General features: G+C 40.9%; 1 protein-coding gene across 1 annotated transcript; it reads left to right on the forward strand.

The window, feature by feature from the left end:
• Positions 1–399: 399 nt before the first annotated feature.
• Positions 400–23170, forward strand: mcm8 (minichromosome maintenance 8 homologous recombination repair factor). The gene is made up of 20 exons (XM_056292036.1): positions 400–646; positions 965–1030; positions 1155–1237; positions 2288–2437; positions 6903–7000; positions 8948–9146; positions 9468–9553; positions 10162–10307; positions 10524–10598; positions 10851–11007; positions 11305–11335; positions 11708–11845; positions 12828–12888; positions 14140–14220; positions 14739–14934; positions 15533–15749; positions 17965–18174; positions 18806–18882; positions 21418–21607; positions 21888–23170. The coding sequence occupies exons 1-20, from the start codon at positions 400–402 to the stop codon at positions 21978–21980; spliced, it is 2601 nt and encodes an 866-aa protein (XP_056148011.1). The 3' UTR covers positions 21981–23170.
• The last annotated feature ends 192 nt before the right edge of the window (positions 23171–23362 follow it).

Below are 23362 nucleotides of genomic sequence, written 5' to 3' on the forward strand. Positions count from 1 at the left end.
GTGTGTGATTTTGTTGTTGTTGTTGTTGTTTTTTGCCTCTCTCTCTCTCTCTCTCTCTCTCTCTCTCTCTCTCTCTCTCTCTCTCTCTCTCTCTCTCTCTCTCTCAAAATGATGGAAGATCTTGAAAGTTTTTGCAGTGTGTGGTGTTACAAAAATGTGCTTTGCTGTGTTGTTGATGATGAACTAATCTTGGGGAGTGTACTGAGATGAATTAGATTCTGTGAATCTGATGTTACTGACCATGTTGGTTTTTATCCCACTTATTTTGTTGTAACTTTTTTGTAATTTTTATTAAAGTATTGTTGAAAATCAAAATCTCTCTCTCTCTCTCTCCCTCTCTCTCTCTCTCTCTCTCTCTCTCTCTCTCTCTCAACCTTTTCTGCTTCTCCCAGAAAAGGAATGAGTGGAGGGGAATACCAGAGAGGCTCATGGAGGGGCAGGGGTGGGGCTGGGGAAAGGAGAGGAGGAGGGGGAGGATGGAGAGGAGGGGCAGGGGGGTGGAGAGGAGGAGGCTGGAGAGGTGGTGGGTGGAGAGGTGGGGAAAGAGGAGGATGGAGGGGTAGGCCATGGAGAGGAAGAGGAGGTAGTGATGGAGGAGGAGGAAGAGGTGGCGGAAGTGGAGTCCGTACTACTAACTCTCAGAGAGGTGCATTTCACTCTTACAACAGGATTGCAAATTGCCAAACTGCAACAGGCTTCCATTCTTTCTCAGACCAAAATCTTTTGAGATTACCTTCTGATCCTTCTTTCTTTTTTATTTTAATGTAGAGTTTAGCTCCCAAGTCACATGTTGGAGAAAATTATTTTTAATTCAAACTAATCAGATCATAAGCATTATTTGCTACATTTACGTCAAGCTATTGTAGTGAGAATCTAGAAGTTTAAAAGTGAAAACACATCACGATTCATCTTACAACTGTATTATTCTCTCCCTCTCTTTCTCTTTCATTCTCCCTCTCCATAGGTCTCAGTCAGTCTACTTTAGACAGTTTGTGTCCCTATAAAGGGTGGACCCTCTATTTCACTGAAGGTAAACCTGTGTGTGTAAATCTTTGTGCTTGCTCAGATTTTACTGTTCCTTGTGATTATAATGATGAAATTTTGTGTTTGTTGTGTGTGTGTGTGTGTGTGTGTGGGTGTGGGGGGACATTAAGGCTTCATCCAGAGCTCACCGTGTGTGGAGAAGATAAAAGTTTTTGAAAAATATTTCACCACCAAGATTCATCTTTATGACAAGGTCTGATTGTAGTTAATTACTCAGCAACCATTCTGTCTAAAACCCTATTTTAAAACCAGTGTTTTAATACGGTTGGTAACTGATATTACCATCTCGCCACCAGAGAGTAGTTGGCCTTCCTTATTGAATGCCTCATGATCTGCTATCATCTTGCATAATTGCTCTAAAAGCTTAGAGGGTCCTCCACTTGTGTGAGACCAGCATTCACCTGAGCTTACTTTGTCATCCATTTAACCCATGGATGTATTATAGTAGAACTGGATACAGGATCTAAAAATGGCATCTGTTCATTCCTTTAAGAATTGCTCGCCTGGCGCATATGCCAAAAAAGTTTCTGGCTTCCGGGTTACTTCCAGATACTTGAGGCCCACTGAATATGCGCAGTAGTGTTACTCCCATCATGCCTCTAGGTCTAGGCTAAGAGAACGGCTTGTACAGAGCTGTGCTGTCATGCAGGGAAAAAAAAGATTTTTCTGGGCTTTGGAAAAATTTTAAAAAGATTAAAACCCCATGGCTTAAAAATATACAATACAAAGAGGAATAATTGACAATGATTATAGCTGCAGGTGTCCTGTCAACAGTTTTACAGGCGTCTCTTTTACAATGGTGGTCTATGGGGAAAATGCTTTTTGGGGCCGCAGGGGATTTTTTGCCGCAATACTGCGAATGACCACTGGGAAAAAATTGGCTGCAAGGCTGAGCGGTGGCGCCGTATCCAAATGTCACCGCTGGAGCAATTATATATGCTTTAACTTTGTAAAGGCAAAATGCCAGTATTGATGGTGTTAATACCAGGGATGTTGCCCTAATATCGTTTGTCACAGGGAACCCATCCACCCCCCCCCCCACTGCGACACACCCAATAAAATGGAATAAAAGAAAGGTGCCTTCCCTCTGGCCTGTTTGGAGTTCACCTTTTGATTATGGGACTCTCAAGTATTTGTTGGTAAACTGCTCTGGTGGTAAATCACACAGTATGAGATCATGTAAGCAAACTGACCCAATGTCTGTATTTTTGTGTTGTTTGTGCATATGTGCACATGGATGCAGGATGAGATCGAGCGCCAGGGCAGTGTGCTGGTGGATTATGCGGACCTGGTCGGAGACGGTATGGTGTCTGCCGCGCTGCCTGAACTAGCAACACAACTGAAGGAACAGCCAGAGACCATTCTCAGTTGCCTGGGACTGGCAATTCATCATGTATGCACATGTACACACACGCATACACAGTCCATCAGACATTACTTATACACTTGAACCTTAAAAACTTGGACTGTCACCTTACAAGGTATGCTCTTACCAGGGCTTTTGTTTATCCCGTAGAATACCAGTCCACTTAGATTCGGCTGAAATAAGTCAAATTCTACTTCCATTTGAATTTTGATGCACAAAATAGCTTTCGTTGAAACAGAACACAGAGTGCTACAATTGATAAATTTATTGTGGTTTTTACCTGTTAATATGAGTCAAATCAGTGACACTGGGCTGTGCTTTTATAAAAAAATTATTGGTCGTTATTTATTGAATAAATTCACAGACCAGCATGTTCTTATAAAATCATGGGAAACTGACACCATGCTAAACAGAGATACCTAAGATTGTGAATCATTCCCTAAAATTTTCTATTATTTTAGAACGATAAAAAAGAAAGAACAAGAATTAGAAAACAAACTGGAGAAAAAAAAATCAAACAATTACACATTTCCTATGCAGCCAACCCCACAGAACATACACTAAAAGAAATCAGAGAAGTTAAATTCCAACTTAACAATATCATTAATAAAAAGACACAATTCATGTTACAAAGACTAAGATACAACCGTTTTGAACATAATGACAAATCTGGCAAATACCTAGCAAATCAACTTAAACACAATAAGGAGAAATCACTCATCTCAACAATCAAAGACTCAATAGGGAACATCACCAATGATCCACAAACTATAAAAAAAACATCTTCAAATAATACTACTTGGACTTACAGTGAAAAAAAACTCAGCAGAAATAGAATATTTTTTAGATGGCAACATATTACTCTAGCAAAAGACCAAGCAGACATCTTAGATGCTCCATTAACAGCCACAAACTATGAAAAGGCACTGAAAACAATGTCAAGCAATAAAAAGCCCCTGGACTAGATGGAGTTTTATAAACACTTTTGGCAAACATTATCACTATTCACCAGAATGGCAGATGAGATAAAAAAAAATCCATCCCCTATCATATGAACACAGCAGTAATTTCAGTACTGCTTACAGCAAATAAGGACCCAGCTCATTGCACAAGTTACAGACCCATTTCCTTAATAAACACCTATATCAAAATCATCAGCAAAGCACTAGCAATCTGAATCTCATCCACCCGCTCCACCCACTCTGCCAATCTGGGGAGGGCTGCAGACTACCACATGCCTCCTCCGATACATGTGGAGTTGCCAGCTGCTTCTTTTCACCTGACAGTGAGGCGTTTCGCTAGGGGGACGTAGCGCATAGGAGGATCACGCTATTCCCCCCAGTTCCCCCTCCCCCCTGAACAGACGCTCCGACTGACCAGAGGAAGCACTAGTGCAGCAACCAGGACACATACCCACATCTGGCTTCCCACCTGTAGACACGTCCAATTGTGTCTGTAGGGACACCCGACCAAGCCAGAGGTAACAGGGATTTGAACCGCGTTGGTAGGCAACGGAATAGACCGCCACGACACCTTGATGCCCCCTTGAATCAGTTATCTCATCCCTAATTCACCCAGATCAAACAGGATTTATTAAAGGCAGACATTCATCAAATAATATATACCATATTTTCAACCTGATAAATATATCCCACCAAAATGACTCTAGAAATATCATCCTTTCACTAGATGCTGAGAAGGCATTTGACAAAGTAAACTGGAAATTTCATATAAGTGCTCTAAGAAAATCTGGTTTCGGAGGGTCATTTATACAATGGATTAAAACATCTTACAACAAATCAAGGGCAGCAATCATGACTAACAACCTAACAACAAGATGTATATAATGTGCTGTCTTGATCAGACATATGCACTCATTGTACACTGAACACAACTGATGACTACCTCCACACAATCTGGCTCTGCCCACCAATATAACATTTCTGGGGAGAAGTAATGACCACACTATCCCTATTCCTTGGCTGTAGTATTCCATTATCCCCTTCCGTATGCATACTCGGTGATTTGGCTATACTCAACACATGTTCAAAACAAATCATAATACCCCTACTTATAGCACTAACTATCTCCAAGAAAACAATACTACTAAACTGGAAAAGTAGGGGAGAAAATCAACATCTCAACAACATGGTTGTGTCTCCTAACACGACAGGTATCAATGGAATAACAATCAGCTTTAAAAAAAAAAACGAACGGTTCAATAAAATATATTCAGCAATTCTCAGATCAGTTCTGCTGGTGGTGAGCCACAACACAAGTATAATGTAAATATAAGTATTTAACTGGGAAGGGGAAGAATTAATAAAGAATTAATAATACTAAATCAAACCCATCCTGAAAACTTGCCTGAAATGCATCCAAACCCAAACAGATCACGCCCTTTGCTTGTTTATTTGTTTCTTATTTTTAATTATTTTCTTTTTTTCCTCTTTTTTTTCATCCCTTCACATGCTGTCTGTCCCCATTACCTATCTGTGTCCTTTTATGTTTTGTAAACCAATATCATCTCTTGTTGCGTTTGTATTTGTCAGCATGTCCACACTATGTATGCACTAAATGATGAATTAAAAAAAAAGTTCGTCCAGGTGGCGTGGCGGTCTATTCCATTGCCTAACAACACAGGGATCGCCAGTTTGAATCCCCATGTTACCTCCAGCTTGGTCGGGCTTCCCTACAGACACAATTGGCTGTGTTTGCGGGTGGGAGGCCGGATGTGCGTATGTGTCCTGATTGCTGCACTAGCACCTCCTCTGGTCAGTCGGGGCGCCTGTTCGGGGGGAGGGGGGACTGCGGGAAATAGCATGATCCTCCCATGTGCTATGTCCCCCTGGCAAAACTCCTCACTGTCAGGTGAAAAGAAGCAGCTGGTGAGGAAGCATGTGGTAGTCTGCAGCTCTCCCCAGATCGGCAGAGGAGGTTGAGCAGCAACCGGGACGGCTTGAAAAGTGGAGTAACTGGCCAAGTACAATTGGGGAGAGAAGGGGGGAGAAATCAAAAAAAAAATAGTTCATCCATGGTGATAAGCAGGCTACCATGAAACTTAATCCTGTCAGTCTGGAGAGACCGCCATCCATAAAGAAAACCACAGGAGTGAAGAAATAGATGGTGAAGGCAGGTGACCAGCAATACAAATGTATTGGTGTCTTGTTATTACAAGACACCAATACATTGGTCAGGGGCACAGACAATACATTTGTAATAACAAGACACCTTTAGCAAGCACACATATAAAGATAGGACACTGTTAGTTTTATGAGGCTTTGGTATTTTGAACCTTGTGATAAATTAATCACAAACCATGTTAAGAGAACTGTTTTCAAACTGTTTTGTTGATTTGCAGCTGCCATTACAGGTGATGGAAAGTGAAATAAGCAACAGAGGGAGAGAAACAGAAAGAGAGTTTTGCTGGAGTTTAAACATGTATAAGCTGGTATTGTAATGTATTTTAATACCTGCTTAACCAAGAGCTGAAGATAAGTCATTAAATACATCAATGCATTTATTTCTTTTTACTCACCATATATTGCTCTCACACCAATAAAGAAAATACACTGGAAGGGGGAAAAAAGAACCATAATCGAATTAAAACAAAGGCAAAGTGCATTCTTCTTTATACAATATAACAAACAAAAAAACAATAAATAAATAAAGGGAAGAAGTCCAATTGTGAATGCAAAAAATGAATTTTCAATTACATGTTGCATTGGAATGCTGTTAGCTGATCACCAGCTTAGTTAAAGTAGCCTACTTATTTCCCTGCAGTATTCAAAATATGCTCATAAGTCATGACCACTTAACAGTACTGTCCTTTCGATAGAATTTGCTTGTAAACGCTAACACTTGGGGGCAGCATGGTGGCACAGTGGTTAGCGCGGTCGCCTCACAGCAAGAAGGTCCTGGGTTTGAGCCTTGGGGTAGTCCAACCTTGGGGGTCGTCCCGGTTCGTCCTCTGTGTGAGGTTGCATGTTCTCTGTGTCTGCGTGGGTTTCCTCCAGGGGCTCCAGTTTCCTCCCACAGTCCCAAGACATGTAGGTTATGTAAATCGGCCATACTAAATTGTCCCTAGGTGTGTGTGTGTGTGTGTGTGTCGGCCCTGTGATTGTCTGGTGGCCTGTCCAGGGTGTCTCCCCGCCTGCCGCCCAATGACTGCTGAGAAAGGCTCAAGCATCCCCGCGATCCTGAGCAGGATAAGCGGTTTGGATAATGGATGGATAGATAACAATAAATAACTTTTTTTCAAAAAATCAAATGTGTCATTTTGATTGCTTGGTGAAAGGCTGGCGAGAGGAAGAAATAGTTTTTCATGTGTGATTGTTAGATACAGAGGGTGTAGGCACTGTTTGTGACCATGAACAGCTCTCCCAACACCAGTAACCACAACGCCAAAACTCAGGTTTAGCAAAAATTCAAATCTTTAACGTCATCAAGGATCAAAAGTAGGCCGTCTGACTGTCTGTCTGTGTGTGTTCAGGTGTTGACTATAGACTTGGAGAAACAGGCTGCAGAGTTGCAAGTGGAGGGGCTTCCTGTGGCCACACCCATCATCAGCATACCTCACATCAGTGCAAGGTAAAGCGTGCACACTAGCACACACACATATAAAGGAAGACCTACGATGTATGTCACACCATGAAAACTTTTTTCATTAAAAAGACATCCAAGTGTCAGTTGGACAGATGTTATTTTCATTACAACTGCAAAGCCTCCGACAAGGCATTGTCCACTTTGTGATGCAATCAGGCACTGAGGTCTTTACAGTCCTTCTGTCATGGATGATGGGAAGGTAAACAGTTTAAAATCTAAAGAAAAAAAGCAAAAACGTTTAAAAACTTATGGGAACATATATCTTTTTTATACAGTTGTATAAAAAAGATGGACATAGTGCCTGTGACGTCACCCATTGGTTTCTGAAGCAGCATTTTGAAGTCTAGAGTTTGGCTTTAGGGCAGCATGGTGACTCAGTGGTTAGTGTGGTTGCCTCACAGCAAGAAGGTCCTGGGTTCGAGCCCTGGGGTAGTCCAACCTTGGTGGGTCATCCCGGTTGTCCTCTGTGTGGAGTTTGCATGTTCTCCCCGTGTCTGCGTGGGTTTCCTCCGGAGGCTCCGGTTTCCTCCCACAGTCCAAAGACATGTAGGTCAGGTGAATTGGCCATACTAATTTGTCCCTAGGTGTGAAGTGTGTGTGTGTGTGTGTGTGTGTGTGTGTGTGTGTGTCTGTGTCTGTGTGTGTCTGTGTCTGTGTGTGTGTCTTTGTCAGCCCTGTGATGGCCTGGCAGCCTGTCCAAGGTATCTCCCCACCTGCCGCCCAATGACTGTGTCGGCCCTGTGATGGCCTGGCCGCCTGTCCACGGTATCTCCCCACCTGCCGCCCAATGACTGCTGGAATAGGCTCAAGCATCCCTGCGACCCTGACAGCAGGATAAGCGGTTCAGATAATGGATGGATGGAGTTTGGCTTTATGCTCACTGCTATCTCATCGATTGTTGGAGCTAGATAATCCAAATTTGGGCAACAGGGTCGATCGTGGGTTGTAACCCGGGTGGCAGACAGATTGACAGTTGTGTCAATCAAGGCAGACACACCCCTAACATGACACTTTTTTTCCATCCTTATTTTGACACTGTATGCCAGACTTTAAATTAATGATTGAGACCCCAACTACTTGTATAAAAAAAAAATTATTGAGTTGAATTTGAAGGTAGAAGTTATGAATTCCCTAACTGACCTACACTGGATCAAAAGTTGTTTTTTTTTTTGGAGCCAGCAACCTAATGGCGATGGTGGAACTGCAACTTAAGGCACTTCTGCATTCACTTCAACTATCAACCCCAGCAGTTGCCGCTTGAATCAGAAGTGCTACACATCCAAAATGTTCTTGTTCTCTCTCTCTCTCTCTCTCTCTCTCTCTCTCTCTCTCTCTCTCTCTCTCTCTCTCTCTCTCTCTCTCTCTCTCTCTCTCTCTCTCTTTCTCTCTCTCTCTCTTTCTCTCTATCTGCAGAGTTTAATATGTATTTGAAAATGTCTCTATTTAGAGGCCATATCTTAGCAAAAGCTGAATTCAAATGGTGTTTGCTATTTTTTGTGTCTAACCCTGGCGGCATTTCTGTAAATTGTGTCTGCATGTGTGAAGATAAAGCCTCTAGATTAGTGGATCAAGCACACATAAGGCAGACACTCCATGTGTTGTATCGGTTGGCCAAGTCTATATCAGCATCCAGGTGTAAAGGGAAATTTAATGAGGAAATTACTTTATCCTACTTGTCATAAAAGGAGAGAAGAAAAATAGATTGAAATAGATGACAAATCATTGAAAAGCCCTAAATCCCTCACCTTAGGTACAGTATTGAAAAAAATATCTTGTCAAGAGCAGCAAACTGAATAACCTGTCTCTACTTTAGACCCTAGTAATTTGTCTTAAAGTGTCAGAAAACCCATGAAGGTGGTTACACATTCTATGTGTGAAGGCAGCCTTCGTAACTCTATGTCTTACTTCTTCCCTGTCTTTCTATTTGTATAGGTTGTATAACTATGAATCCCTGACTCCGTTGCGGATCCTGCGTGCCAATGTATTTGGTCGGCTGGTATGTGTGAGGGGAACAGTAGTGCGGGTTAGCAACATAAGACCTTTCTGCACCAGGCTGGCCTTCACATGCCAAGGATGCTCACATATACTGTCAGTGCCTCTACCGCTTGGAAAATTTACATCACCCATCAAGGTATATACACACACACACACACACACACACACACACACACACACACACACACACACACACACACACACACACACACACAGAAACATGCACACACACTCCAAACTGGCACAGCTGACAAAACTGATGATTTCTTACACCTTTTTAGGGGGGAAGATACCGTCATAGTATGTAATTAATATAACTTGAATTATTTTATTATATAAATATGAAAATAAGTTGTTTTATTTTCATAGTGTATTACACGCAGAGGATGTCTGTTGTGTTGTCATTGCCACTGCTGCACAGGCTGTTTAGTTTCTGTTTGTGTGTGTTATCTTGTAGTGTGTCCAGCCTGAATGCCGCAGTCGGACTTTCATCCCCAACAGAAGCTCCCCTCTCACACACACTGTAGACTGGCAGATTATCAAGTACGTATTCACTGAACAAGAAGGAAAAAAAACAGTAGCCAGGTTTTTGTCCAAATATTGGCTAGAAACATGAAGCATGAACCTTAAAAAGTCAAAAAGGTTCCTGTGTAAATCAGGTGGGGTTCCTTTACTTGCATTAAGCAAACAATCTTGTTGGTCAGGGCTTGACAACATTACATCATCAAAAACATTTGAGAAGAAATTGAATAAGCTTGATAAGAAATTTTAAAAAATTCAATTTCCAGCCATCTTTATTGCATAAACTCTTTACTGACATGACAACTTTTCGACCTCAAGCAAATTAAATATTTTCTGCATTATGGACTACCTATTTTTTTCCATTCAGCCATTTTTATTCACAACTTCAATATTCATAAAAATGCAGCTAGATGGAATTGTTGATTTTATGCTCTGGCAGTGCTCCATGCAAGGGGTTCCAATGTTTTCCACAGCTACTAGATAAAAAAAAAGAAGAGATGATACAGACACTTTCTTTTGTTAAATCATGTGACCTAGTAGGTAGACAAAGAATTTTGGTCCGTCTACTGTCTGTACCCACTGGTTTATTCTTTAACTCCCTGTAAACTCTATCTTCCTTGCTGTCCCAGGGTGCAGGAACTAATTGCCGGAGAGCAGAGAGAGGCTGGACGAATCCCACGCACTGTAGAGTGTCACCTGACTTCCGATCTATGTGACAGTTGTGTCCCTGGAGATACTGTGACTGTGACAGGAATAGTTAGGGTTACCAGTGACGGTACACGAAGACACGCGTACATACATACATAGATACATACATACATGCATACATACTTACACAGTCACACTAAATTCCCACAAACCAAATGTTGTTATATTTTCCACTTTTCATAATTCTGTAAATCTTCCCTGATTTCTTTAACCAGCATTTAACTGATTAAAGAAAAAGACACACACCAAACACAATCATTTGCTGTGTATGATTTTTCTGCAGGAACTTCCAGAGGGAAGAAGGATCAGTGTATGTTTCTGCTCTACATTGAAGCCAATTCAGTCAGCAACACTAAAGGCAAGGGCTTTATTTTCTCGACCCCTCTATTCATCTTCCCTCCTCTCATCCTCGCTCTGCTCTTGACTTTTCCCTCTCCCTATGTAGCCATGTTGATTCGGCCACATCTTGGTTGTTTTGAAAATGGGAATGTTATTTTTCTTTAAATATTGAGGACTCATGCATGAATTTCTGAGTGTTCAGATCAGTTGTAAGGTTATCTTGTTTTGAATTGTGCACGTTAATAAAAATGTCTTGTTTTTGAATGTGTAGGTCAGCGGGCTGGGATAAGAGGTGAGGAGTCAAGCGGGAGTCATTCTGGGTCATCAGGAGTATTGAGGGGTTTCGGTGAAGAGGAATTTAGTCTCAAAGAGCTGTATGCAGTTCAGGAAATCCAGTCACAGCCTGACCTGCTGAGACTCATAGTACAGTAAGAGCTCTTCAATGATAAGAATAGTAACCATAATAATGTTCAATTAAGTACAAAAAGAGGTCATCACTCACATCCAGGTTTGCCTTATAAAAATAGTAATCTTAATCTTAGAAAAACTAGGTCCATTGACTATTACTAAATTGTTGTTCAAAACAATGTTCTGAATGCTATTTGACATTGTATAACATATAATATAATTATGTGATGCAACAACATTACAATACACTTTTTTCCGATACATTTAACATTACTATACACTTAGCTCTCCTCTCTGCTGTTCCTTCCCCTCTTCAGTTCTCTATGCCCTGCCATCTATGGTCATCAGGTGAGTTGGATTTTGCACTGCACATTAGATGTATAGAGATGATATTACAGATTGTCTTTAGATTAGAAATGCCGTTATAAAGTACAGATGAGATTAGACAACAAAAGCAAAATAGTCTCAAACTGTGATGATAGGCTAGTTTTAATTACATGTGCATGTCACCAAAGTGAATTAACCCAACATGGACCACACACAACTACAACAAAGGGAACTTTAATCTTTGCTATTCTAGTTTTGAGTGTAGTATTATTTTTTGAAATGTTTATAAGTCAGTCACAACTACTATAACCTTCAATGTTTTATACTATGTTTTATAAGCAAATCAAAATGAAAATGTGCTGTGTGTGTATGTGTGTGTGTGTCTGTGTCCAGCTAGTGAAAGCTGGCCTTGCCTTAGCCTTGTTTGGAGGCAGACAGAAGCAGACAGATCGCAACAGCATACCTATAAGAGGGGATCCACATATCCTGGTGGTGGGTGACCCTGGTCTAGGAAAGAGTCAGATGTTACAGGTAACACAGAAGTCACACTCACTACATTATTATTATTATCATTGTGGCCCAGTGGTTAGCGCTATCGCCTCACAGCAAGAAGGTCCTGGGTTCGAACCCCGGGGTTGTCCAACCTTGGGGGGGGGGTTGTCCTCTGTGTGGAGTTTGCATGTTCTCCCCGTGTCTGCAGTGAGTTGTCTCCAGGTGCTTCGGTTTCCCCCACCATATGCGTGTTAGGGTTAACACTCCTGTCCCCCTGTCTGTGCCCCTGACAAGGCAATGGAAAGAAGAACTGGAGTTGGTCCCCGGGTGCTGCACGGCGACTGCCCACTGCTCCTAGCTACACAGCTAGGATGGGTTAAACACAGAAAAGAGTTTCCCCACGGGGATCAATAAAGTATTTTTTAAATCAAAATAAATTATTATTATTATTATTATTATTATAAGCTTCAAGTTTAGTGACAATGACATAAAAACAACGTAGAAAAGGAAAATGAAAGAGTATCTGACAAGATAAATGGTAGACTATATACCTGAGGGTATCTAAAAATTAAATTGGCATGGGAGAAAAAAGCACATCGTAGCCACCTTCAGTGATCTTCAGTGATTCATTCTTGGACCAACATTAAATCATAATAATTTTAATACAATAATATCAAAACATTAAAACACATTCACATTACACCTGTGCTGTCAGAGCACATCTCTGTCTTTTAGTAATACTAACACAATCCACACTGTAACATTCATTACGAATAGATTGTACAATGAATCATTTTGATTCAAGCTTTCTGATAGTTTAGATGCATAAAAAAGCCATAATATACTTGAGGTGTTTCGTCATTGTGAATATAAGTAATTCAATGCAGCAAGTAATTGCTCGGTCATCGTTACGTCTTACTGACATATTAACCTTCTGTTGTGTGTGTGTGTGTGTGTGTGTGTGTGTGTGTGTGTGTGTGTGTGTGTGTGTTCGCGCGTGTGTACGTATGTGTGTGTTTAGGCAGTTTGTAACATAGCTCCCAGAGGAATATATGTGTGTGGCAACAGTACCAGCACCTCAGGTAAAAAAAAATATATGTATGATATTTATGTATCCATATTTTTTTCAAAGTAAATTATAGAAATGTACAAAAAAAGCCTGAGTTACATTGATGAAGGAGCATACTGAGGGTTTATATAGTCATATAACAGCAGAGGTACACCCGAGCATATATACATATACATAGCAAGTAACTTTGGAAACAATGTAACATTAGAAAGCAGGCGTCTTTATGCATGCTCAATAATCCAGGTAAAGAAATCACAGAAAGGTGAACCAGTTTGTGTGGACACAATGTTTATTGAGAGAAACATTTCATCACTCATGTAAGTGATTACTTCAGTCTCAACTGACTGCAGGTATCCCCACCCTTATAAACAATACAGTGGCATAACGACCAAAAACAACGATCTGTTTCATATGCAAATTGCCTTGACCATTAACTAGAGTTACAATGGCCATATGTACTATTCACAGAGGATTGGGGAATAGTTGCAATCACAGATGGCGACAGATGTACTCTTACCCCCCTCCGTTCAGGATGGTTGTTCCCTCTTCACATAGACGGCCTCTGACTCCCCGTTCAAACCATTGTTCCTCCCTATCAAGGATGTGCACATCCTCATCGTTGAAAGTGTGGTCACTGGCCTGTAGATGGGTGTAGACTGCGGAGTCCTGGCCTGACGTGTTAGCTCTTCTGTGCTATGCCATCCTCTTGGCCAGCGTCTGTTTAGATTCCCCAGTGTACAAGTCATGACAATCCTCTCAGCACTTAACAGCACACTATCTTGCTCTGTTTGTGCCGGGGGACCCAATTCTTGGGGTGAACTAATTTCTGGCACAGTGTATTTTGGGGTTTAAAAGCAACTGAGACGCGGTGTTTGGAAAATACGCGTCTCAGCTTTTCTGACACTCCCGCCACATATGAACTCACCACTGGTTTATGCTTGGGCAGCTGTTGTCCTTTCCTCTCTTCGATCAGCTGGTGCACTGTTTGGGCATCTTCCTGGCTTTGACAAACGCTCAGTGAGGATAACCCCACTTAACCAATTCCCCCTTGTGGATGAATAAAGTATTCTGATTCTGATTAACCAAGGCCTGTTTAATGTGGAATTTCTCCCCGGCTGCTGTGTCAGTGGGGATGTTATCAGCTCGGTGGTAGAAAGCAGGCAAAAAAAATAAAAGAAGGACCATAAATGTTCTGAATGATGTGAAATGTTGAGGAGATGATACTGTATAATCTTACCAACCATGTGCAAATATCTTTCTGTAGGTCTAACAGTGAGTTTATCCAGAGACCCGGGGTCAGCGGACTATGCCCTTGAGGCTGGGGCCTTAGTGCTGGCTGACCAAGGTAGGAATAGGGATACCGAGGGTAGAAATGCCTGCCTGTTTGTGTGTGTGTTTGAGTACATAACTGATCTTTTAACCCCTTATTAGCCAGTGAGTAGCCTGAGATTTTCATACTAGTTCCTGCTCAGAGTTCAAGAGCCTATAGGCTCAAGTCTGCAGGTGACTACCTTTGCCGTCAGGTCTTCAAGGCTTTTGAAAGGCCTACTTAAGGGGCTCAGACAAGCTCTTCACTCTCATCTTTTAAATCTATCCTATCTGTTTTTTGTTTGCTTTGTGCTGCTTTTTTTTTTCTCCAATTTGATCTTTTCCCTTTTTATTATTTTTGCCTGTGGAAGCTGCTTTTTAAACTATTTAGAAAATAGCACTATAAAATATTTTGCGCAATTTGTGCAGGTGTGCATACCTGTGGGTATTTGAGGAAAAACACGTTCTTGATATTAGGTTAATCCACCCTAATGCGAAAATACTAGTAAGTCTCATCTGTTTTCTTTCCGTTCTCCTTTTACATTCTCTCTGAAGGTCTGTGTTGTATTGATGAGTTTGATAAGTTGGGAAACCAGCAGCAAGCGCTATTGGAAGCTATGGAGCAGCAGTCTGTTAGCCTGGCCAAGGCTGGAATAGTTTCCTCTCTGCCTGCCAGGACCTCAGTCATTGCTGCTGCCAATCCCACTGGAGGACATTATAACAGAGCCAAGACTGTCTCTGAAAATTTAAGGTGAGTCGGGCAAATGGGCAGTGAGCTTTCCTGTCGGTCAGTTTAATATGTTATTTGGTTATTGCTGCTGCTCACCCACCAGAGTGCATCACAACAGAGTCATGATGGAATTTAGAGGCGCTCAATGAGTTTGTCGGTCAATTCATTAAGTTGCAGTTAGTGAGTCTGTTAGTCATTCAATTATACAGCTGCTGCTAATTCCAAAGGAGGTCATAACATGTCTCTGTAAAACTTGAAACAAATGAATAGGGAGAAAAAACAACTCCACATGGTTTTATAAAAAGATACGATAGATGTCTTGATGGCACACTTTGTGATGGCTTGAATTGCTTTATATGAATTACCAAAACAGGAAGAAAAACAAGGCAAAGAATAATATATACTGTAAAAGAAGAAACAAAAACAATTTGATAATAAACCGTCATTAAATCTTATCATAACCTACTGGATGCATGGTAAACTTGTGAATATCTGCAGTGTGATTGTTTCTTTTGTTTCAAAGCGGTTTCTAAGAGCTACAGAAATAAAAATGAATGCAGTGTTTGTTCTTTAGATGATATCTTTGTATTCTTTTGTTGCACATGCATTTTTTTTCTAGAATGAACTCAGCTCTACTCTCACGTTTTGATGTGGTTTTCCTCCTACTGGATGTCCCAGAGGAGTCACATGACCGCTGCCTATCAGAACATGTCATGGCAGCCAGGACAGGAAAAGGTGGTGTGAGCAGCATCATGGTTACCAGAGCCAACAGAAGGGAATCCGAGACCTCTCTGCTGCTAGAGCACTCAGATGCACCCCTGACTGAACGCCTGCAGGTTCAAACCACGTCACGTATACCATTCATACTACATGACAAATAAATATGCCAAACTCAGTTTGAATAGCATTCAGTTTAATCTTAACTATGAATTTGATAAACTTGATAAACTGTTTGTTGCCTTACTTCTTTGACATTTCTTTCACATTTCGGTGGCCTTACGCATAAGAAATGGGTAGCGATTGTACAGAAAACGGCTTGTGTTCTATTATAACAGGTGTCTGAAATTCAGATTTGACCAGAATGTAAAGTGCTTTGAGTGGCTGTTGCAGCTAGAAAAGCGCTATATAAAGTGCAACTTGACTGACTGATCGATTGATTGAATTTGAAAATCTACTGCCAGTCCCATCTGAGAGACAAAGAAAACACTGTGCAAAGACTGTTAAAAGGTCCAAACTGGAGCTGATTATGTTAAACCGTATGTTTTGCCATTATCTACTTGCATAACATTTTGACTCTGTCAATTTTTTTTACAAGGATTTGCGTTTAAATTTGCCATACATTTTACCAGAAACTATTGCCTTGCAAGAATTGAGGTTATTTCATGCTCCGTTCTCTGTTTAACACAATCTTGGAAAGTGAAAGTGTGCCTGAGGAGTGGAGAAGAAGCATACCAGTACCACTTTCCAAGAACAAGGGCAATGTACAGAACTGTAGCAACTACAGAGGTATAAAGTTGATCAGCCACAGCATGAAGATATGGGAATGAGTAATAGAAGCTAGGTTAAGAGGAGAGGTGATGATTAGCGAGCAGCAGTATGGTTTTATACCATGAAAGAGCACCACAGATGCGATGTTTGCTTTGAGAATGTTGATTAAGAAGTATAGAGAAGGCCACAAGGAGTTAAATTGTGTCTTTGTAGATTTAGAGACAGCATACAACAGGGTGCCGAGAGAGGAGGTGTGGTATTGTATAAGGAAATCGGGAGTTGCAGAGATGTAGGATATGTATGAGGGAAGTGTGACAATGATGAGGTGTGCGGCTGGAGTGACAGATGGGTTCAAGATGGAGATGGGATTACATCAAGGATCGGCTCTGAGCCCTTTCTTGTTTGCAATGGTGATGGACAGGTTGACGGACGAGATCAGGCAGGAGTCTTCGTGGATGATGATGTTCGCAGATGACATTGTGATCTGTAGCGAGAGTAGGGTGCAGGTTGAGGAGAGCCTGGAGAGGTGGAGTTATGCACTGGGGAGAAGAGGAATGAAAGTCAGTAGGAGCAGGACAGAATACCTATGCGTGAATGAGAGGGAGGACAGTGGAATGGTCAGGATGCAAGGAGTAGAGATGACGAAGGCGTATGAGTTTAAATATTTGGGATCAACTGTCCAAAGTAACGGGGAGTGCAGAAGAGAGGTGAAGAAGAGAGTGCAGGCAGGGCAGAGTGGGTGGAGAAGATTGTCAGGAGTGATTTGCGACAGAGGGGTACCAGCAAGAGTTAAAGGGAAGGTTTACAAGATGGTTGTGAGACCAGCTATGTTATATGGTTTGGAGACAGTGGCATTGACGGAAAGACAGGAGGCGGAGCTGGAGGTGGCAGAATTGAAGATGCTAAAATTTTCATTGGGAATGATGAAGAAGGACAGGATTAGGAACAATTATATCAGAGGGACCGCTCAGGTTAGACGGTTTGGAGACAAAGCAAGAGAGGCAAGATTGAGATGGCTTGGGTATGTATGGAGGAGAGATGCTGAAGGATGCTGAATATGGAGCTGCCAGGGAAGAGGAAAAGAGGAAGGCCAAAGAGGAGGTTTATGGATGTGGTGAGGGAGGACATGCAGGTGGCTGGTGTGACAGAGGAAGATGCAGAAGACAGGGAGAAATGGAAATGGTTGATCCGCTGTGGCCACTCCTAACGGGAGCAGCCAAAAGCAGTAGTAGTAGTCTCTGTTCTGTTCTCTGTGAAACACTTAAGTTTCAGCTTCTCCTCTTCAAAAGTGCTATAACCGATTTTTGATAGAGAAAAAAAAACAGTTATGCCATGCTAGTTATCTATTATTTATCTGCCGTCCCTGTATCTATCCACTTGTTTATTATTACATCATATACCAGTATATAATGTGTATTGTGTATTGACTATTCCCCCCATCTTAATGTATGGAACCATAATCAGCCTGCCTGTTGAAGAATATAATCATCATCGCTGTGTGCACAAGGAACATGTTTCTCTTCCTTTTATAACAGTTACGCATATGTTTATGTCTTTTCTCAGATCCCTGCAGGTGAGTCGTTAGACATCATCCCAGCATGCCTGTTGAGGAAGTATGTCAGCTACGCTCGTCAGTACGTCCATCCTTCCCTCTCCCCTGAGGCAGCACACACACTGCAGGAGTTCTACCTGTCGCTGAGGTCCCAGGCTCAATCTGCCGATGCAACACCCATCACCACACGGCAGCTGGAATCATTAATTAGGCTAACTGAGGTAAGTTTCCTTTAGTTTGTTTGTCCATTGATCTATCTGCTTCAACCATAGGCAAATAAAAATCGGAGGATTGTTGTGCTGAGGTTCTGTTCATGGATCTATTCCCAAGAAAAGAGAAAACTCATTAGTTAACTGCGTTTCATGGCACAGAGCTCATGTAATTAGTCACGTCTTGAGTCTATGACCAGTTTAGTATGTTTTAAGGTAGTAATATTATCCCTGACTCACAGACCACCCTGGTATTCTCATAATGTTTGAAGAGTAGAGTCTAATTTGTGACATGCCAGGGGCAAGCACAACACATGTGCATATAGAGAAATGTTTGGAAACATGAGCTTAGTGTTTAAGAATAACTAGTAAAGAATAGCTGTCCGTTGTCCGTCTTGGGAGAGAGATCCCTCCTCTGTTGCTCTCCCTGAGGTTTCTACCTATTTTTTCTCCCTGTTAAAGGGTTTTCTTTTAGGGGCTTGTTCCTTATCCGATGCGAGGTTCTACGAACAGGATGTGTTGCTGTAAAGCCCCCTGAGGCAAATTTGTAATTTGTGATCTTGGGCTATACAAATAAAATTGACTTGACTTGACTATATGTACACACACACTTGTTTTCCTGTGGATCTGTTTTTGTATATAGGCTAGAGCTAGGTTGGAGCTCAGAGAGACAGCTACCAGAAGCGATGCTGAGGATGTGGTTGAAATCATGAAACACAGGTAATTTCAGTATGTTAAGCTATAACTGGATGTGCAATCTCTTTCTTGTACCAGGGTTTGTATCCAACCATGGATCAACACCAACTTTTATGCAATGACATTAAGGACCCATTCCAGTAATTAATTTATTTAAAAGTCAAATGGAAATGGCATTGAATTTGCAATACATCAAATAAGATACGCTTTTACCTGTGTTTCCTCTGAATATTTTGAATTTTATATAAAATAGACTGAATACCTAGAAATGTATGCACCGATTCTTCCATGTCAAGCCGCACACTCATAAAGTGTGGCATGATTTGTTTCTGCAATGATTGATTAAAAAGTCTACATCAAGTCAAACAATGGAAGACAGCAAGTGTAAACACAGCACACATCTTACACATACTGTATAGCAGCAATATTTTATTAAAATATGAATTTCAATGCATAACCCTATATATTGCGGCTCCTTAAGTCTCCAATTTTGCCTTTTCTAATGCTTTTTAACGAAATATGTCAACAGATATTGTCTTTAGACAAACCCAGCCACTGAGGATGCAGAAGCCAGTGCATTCTTAGTTCTGGTCCCAAGCCCAGATAAATGGGGAGGGTTGCATCAGGAAGGGCATCCGGCATGAAATCTTTGCCAAATCCAATATGCAGACCATAAATCAGATTTCCATATCAGCTCGGTCGAGGCCCGGGATACCAATGACCGCCACCGGTACTGTTGGCCAGCAGGGTGCCAGTGGAAACTATGCTGTTGTTGGGCGAAGGAGAAGGAGAGGGGGAAAGCATGTCCAGAGGCACAAGTGTCTTGAGACACTTGCGTCAGTAACGTTCTTCTTTTTCTGATGAATTTGCAGCAGACTAGACGCAGCAAAGGCGTATTGCTGCGCTCCAAAGGTCATTTGTAGAACTCCATTGAATGATCTAAATCTTTATGCAGAGTCCAATGCGATGGAGAAAATTAATAACAGATCTTGTTGTTTCACAATGTTCTGCACTGAGTATTGATTTCAGTGAATGATCTGTTACTCCAATTTCTGACAGCTCTGCTTGCACGAGCCTTCTCTCTATGTGATAGTTGGTGCATTCCATCAAAGCATGATTCACATATTCCAGCAGTAACGGCAATAATCCAACTTCCAAATAAGAGCAACTTATGACCCTACAAAGGTTGGGTGAGGAAGCATATTTTTGTAATGTGGCTCTTTCCACAAAAAAACATTGTCAATGGGACTTCACCAAGTCTGAGTACCACTGATCTAGGGTAAATATCTACCTGACGATGAAATTGCCTTTTGTGGGTTTCTATCATGGAAACCTAGTTTGGAAGAAAGAATAGCAAATATGTAGCACATATAGGTTGGTGGGCAGTGTCATATAGCTGCAAAACAAAACTTTACTTTAACCTGCAAAATATTATTAGGACCTTACAAGATGTGGCACTAATGTGCTATCATACAAAAAAGGCAGAAGCATAAAAGAAAGAATATCCACACACTGAATTTCATGGTCCTTGTAAGGTTTATTGTAACGTTTCAATCCATCAGGAAATCCTGAAAAAGATCTTATCTGTCATAGCGTTGCCATACATTTCCACAAGAGCTTGTAATTTAATGTGTGGATATTATTTTTTTTCTGTGAGTTTGTGCTTCATCATGCAACTGATCATGCTTTGGGGTAGATGTGCACTCTTACTTTTTTACTACAATACTAAATAAACCAATGATGTATTCAAAAAAAATTTTTAATTTTGAAGACATCGGTCTGCCTCTATTTGTCAGAGAATTTGACCAAACATTTTAAAAAAATATCTGAAACCCCAAATTATGATTTGTAATAACACATCTGCACTACATAAAGCCCCCAGATTAATTAAATAGACAGAAATGTCATGTTTTCAACGGAAATGGGTCCTACACAACCTGAGTATTCCTTGATGGAACCACTCAAAAGAAATTGAGCTACAACAAAGGTTTTAGGTTAAGTTAGTTAAGTAGGACAAGTTGAAGTTTTTTTTTTCCAAGGTTTATGGCTTATATTTAAGATTCACCTAAAATCACTTTGGCAGTCCATCTAAGTGATAGATGGGTTTGGAATTTCCTGAACATTGAGAAACATTTCATTTGAACACATGTAGGTATTGATATGAGAAAATGTATATGAAGCTATCAAAACCAACAGCTGAGACTAACAAGACTAGGTTAAAACCTAGTATATGGCTGGACTACGACTACATTTATTAAATGGCTGTTTTTGCGTGACTACATTTAAAAAGTGGCTGTTTTGACATTGGTTCCGTGAACAGCTGATGACATAATAGAAAATGTTCGCGCTGCCAATGGGGAGCCTCCAACCCGACCCTCTGACCGATGGTGAAATTCCATCACTCACTCAGGCACTCACTAACGGACAACCACATGTGTAGGGCTTGTCCCGCTGTTGTGGTCCAGCCAAAAATTACAAATATCTAGTTATGTGATCAGTATTCTTTCTCTCTTTCTCTCTCTGTTTACGTCTGTCTCTCTTGCTCGTTGTGTGTTGTAGTCTAGCTGATACTTATTCAGATGGATTTGGCAGTCTTGACTTCCAACGCTCTCACTTGGGGTCAGGCATGAGTCAGCGAAGTACTGCAAAACGGCTGGTCAATGCACTGCACGCACATGCTCAAAAGACCAATCAGAAGGTGTTCGACCTGCAGCAGCTCCGATCTCTGGCTGAGAAACTGAACATACAGGTAAATAGTCCTATAATGCTCTGAAGTACACGTGTCCATGCTACATATTTGTGTTTACATCTGGACAACACAAAGTGAATGTTGCGACACTCAAGGCACAGACAGGCTCAGAGAGAGTAGACATACAGATAATATTAAAATAAACACTAAATTAGATACACAAATACACAGATATGTACACACATCTGGCTGAGCGCTAACATACAGGTACCAACACAAAACACTAAAACACTTGTATTTCCTTGTTTGTTCATTTATTCACTTTATTTGTTCATTTCAGGTGCTGGACTTTGAAGGTTTGGTCAGTTCTCTGAATGAACAAGGTTTCCTACTAAAGAAGGGAGCCAGACTCTACCAGCTACAGACTGTCTGATGACTAACACTACAACAAAGACCAGCCAACTTCCCCCTCTAACTTCAGACCTTACACAACCTCTCAAGTCTTGAAGTAACTTGCTGATGTAATCCTCCAGTGCTGACTTTTCTAAATGATATAAGTGCCGTTAAATATGAACATAAATTCTCATTTTCTGTTTTGATGTTATTACCTAAATGTTTGCGAACTTTTAACAACTGAGTGCATTTGACAGAGCTGTTGGACAGACGCATTTTGTTAATTTAATGAAACCTGGAACATTCTTCTGTTCTATTATACAGTACTGAATTGTAAACCGATGATTTCTTTCTGTACATATGGCCTTGCACTAAAAATATGTCGTTGTAATTATAAATTATAAATAATTTTAATACTTTTTTATGATGTATCTAAATTTCAGATTAAGGAAAATGTATTTTTTGCATATAAGCAGAGATAGGCATCATCACTTCATATGACTTTTGTGTTTCCTCTACACCTAAACCTCTTTGCTTCAGCAGCAGTATTGCCTTAGTGCAAAAGTCAAGACCATTTATTCAAAGTGCCAGAAAACTGCTGGTCAGGTAAAACAGTGGATAGATTGCTGTTGTTGCACTCCCTTCTAATACTGCCAGAGTAGTTGGGACTCCAACACCCCACCCACCTGCCCCTCCCACAAAAGTACCTGGAACAAGCATTTTAACATATTTCGGGAAAAGGTGTGGACTCTTGCTAGTAGTTACCTGGTGGTTAACAAGATTACAGACATTTCTTTTAAGAGAATGTATTATCTTAAACTATTATCCTGTCGAGTCCTTTCTGCTGAGATTGAACATGGATGTTGATGCAGGCTGTATTTCAGATTGAACATGGATGTTGATGCAGGCTGTATTTCTTGTGGTTTGCATCCAGAGAAATGCCCTTCAGTTATTTTGGTTCTATGATCACCATCGGAGGTTGTGTAAAGGCAGCTGTGGTATGGTTGCTTATATTCACAAGGGTTTTGAACTGTCTCTGAATTTATATTTAAAACAAAATGCTTAGAAAAGTAATATTTCACATGTAATCATGTTGCCTACGAGGCTTTTTTAATCCATGAATGCAAGGTTTTAAAAGCTACACATCTTTAACGTGTTTAAAAGGAAGCTGGTTCCTACTTAAAAACATCTACTTAATGCGATGAAAAGGCTGATAAAAGACAAATTGTCCACCAATTTTAACATCTTCGTATGATGCTTACGTTTTTGTTTTCGTTTTGTATACATTTCACGTGTCAGTGTTTGTATTTCGTTCACTCTTTTGTTTGTTTTTTTTTGTTTGTTTTTTTGGGCATTGCAATGCATTTTAACTGCACCGATTTCCTCAGCGGAAGGAAGCAGGTGGTGAACTCGGGGCAAGTG

Source organism: Lampris incognitus, chromosome 13 (genome assembly GCF_029633865.1).
Source record: "Lampris incognitus isolate fLamInc1 chromosome 13, fLamInc1.hap2, whole genome shotgun sequence".
Taxonomy (NCBI): Eukaryota; Metazoa; Chordata; class Actinopteri; order Lampriformes; family Lampridae; genus Lampris; species Lampris incognitus.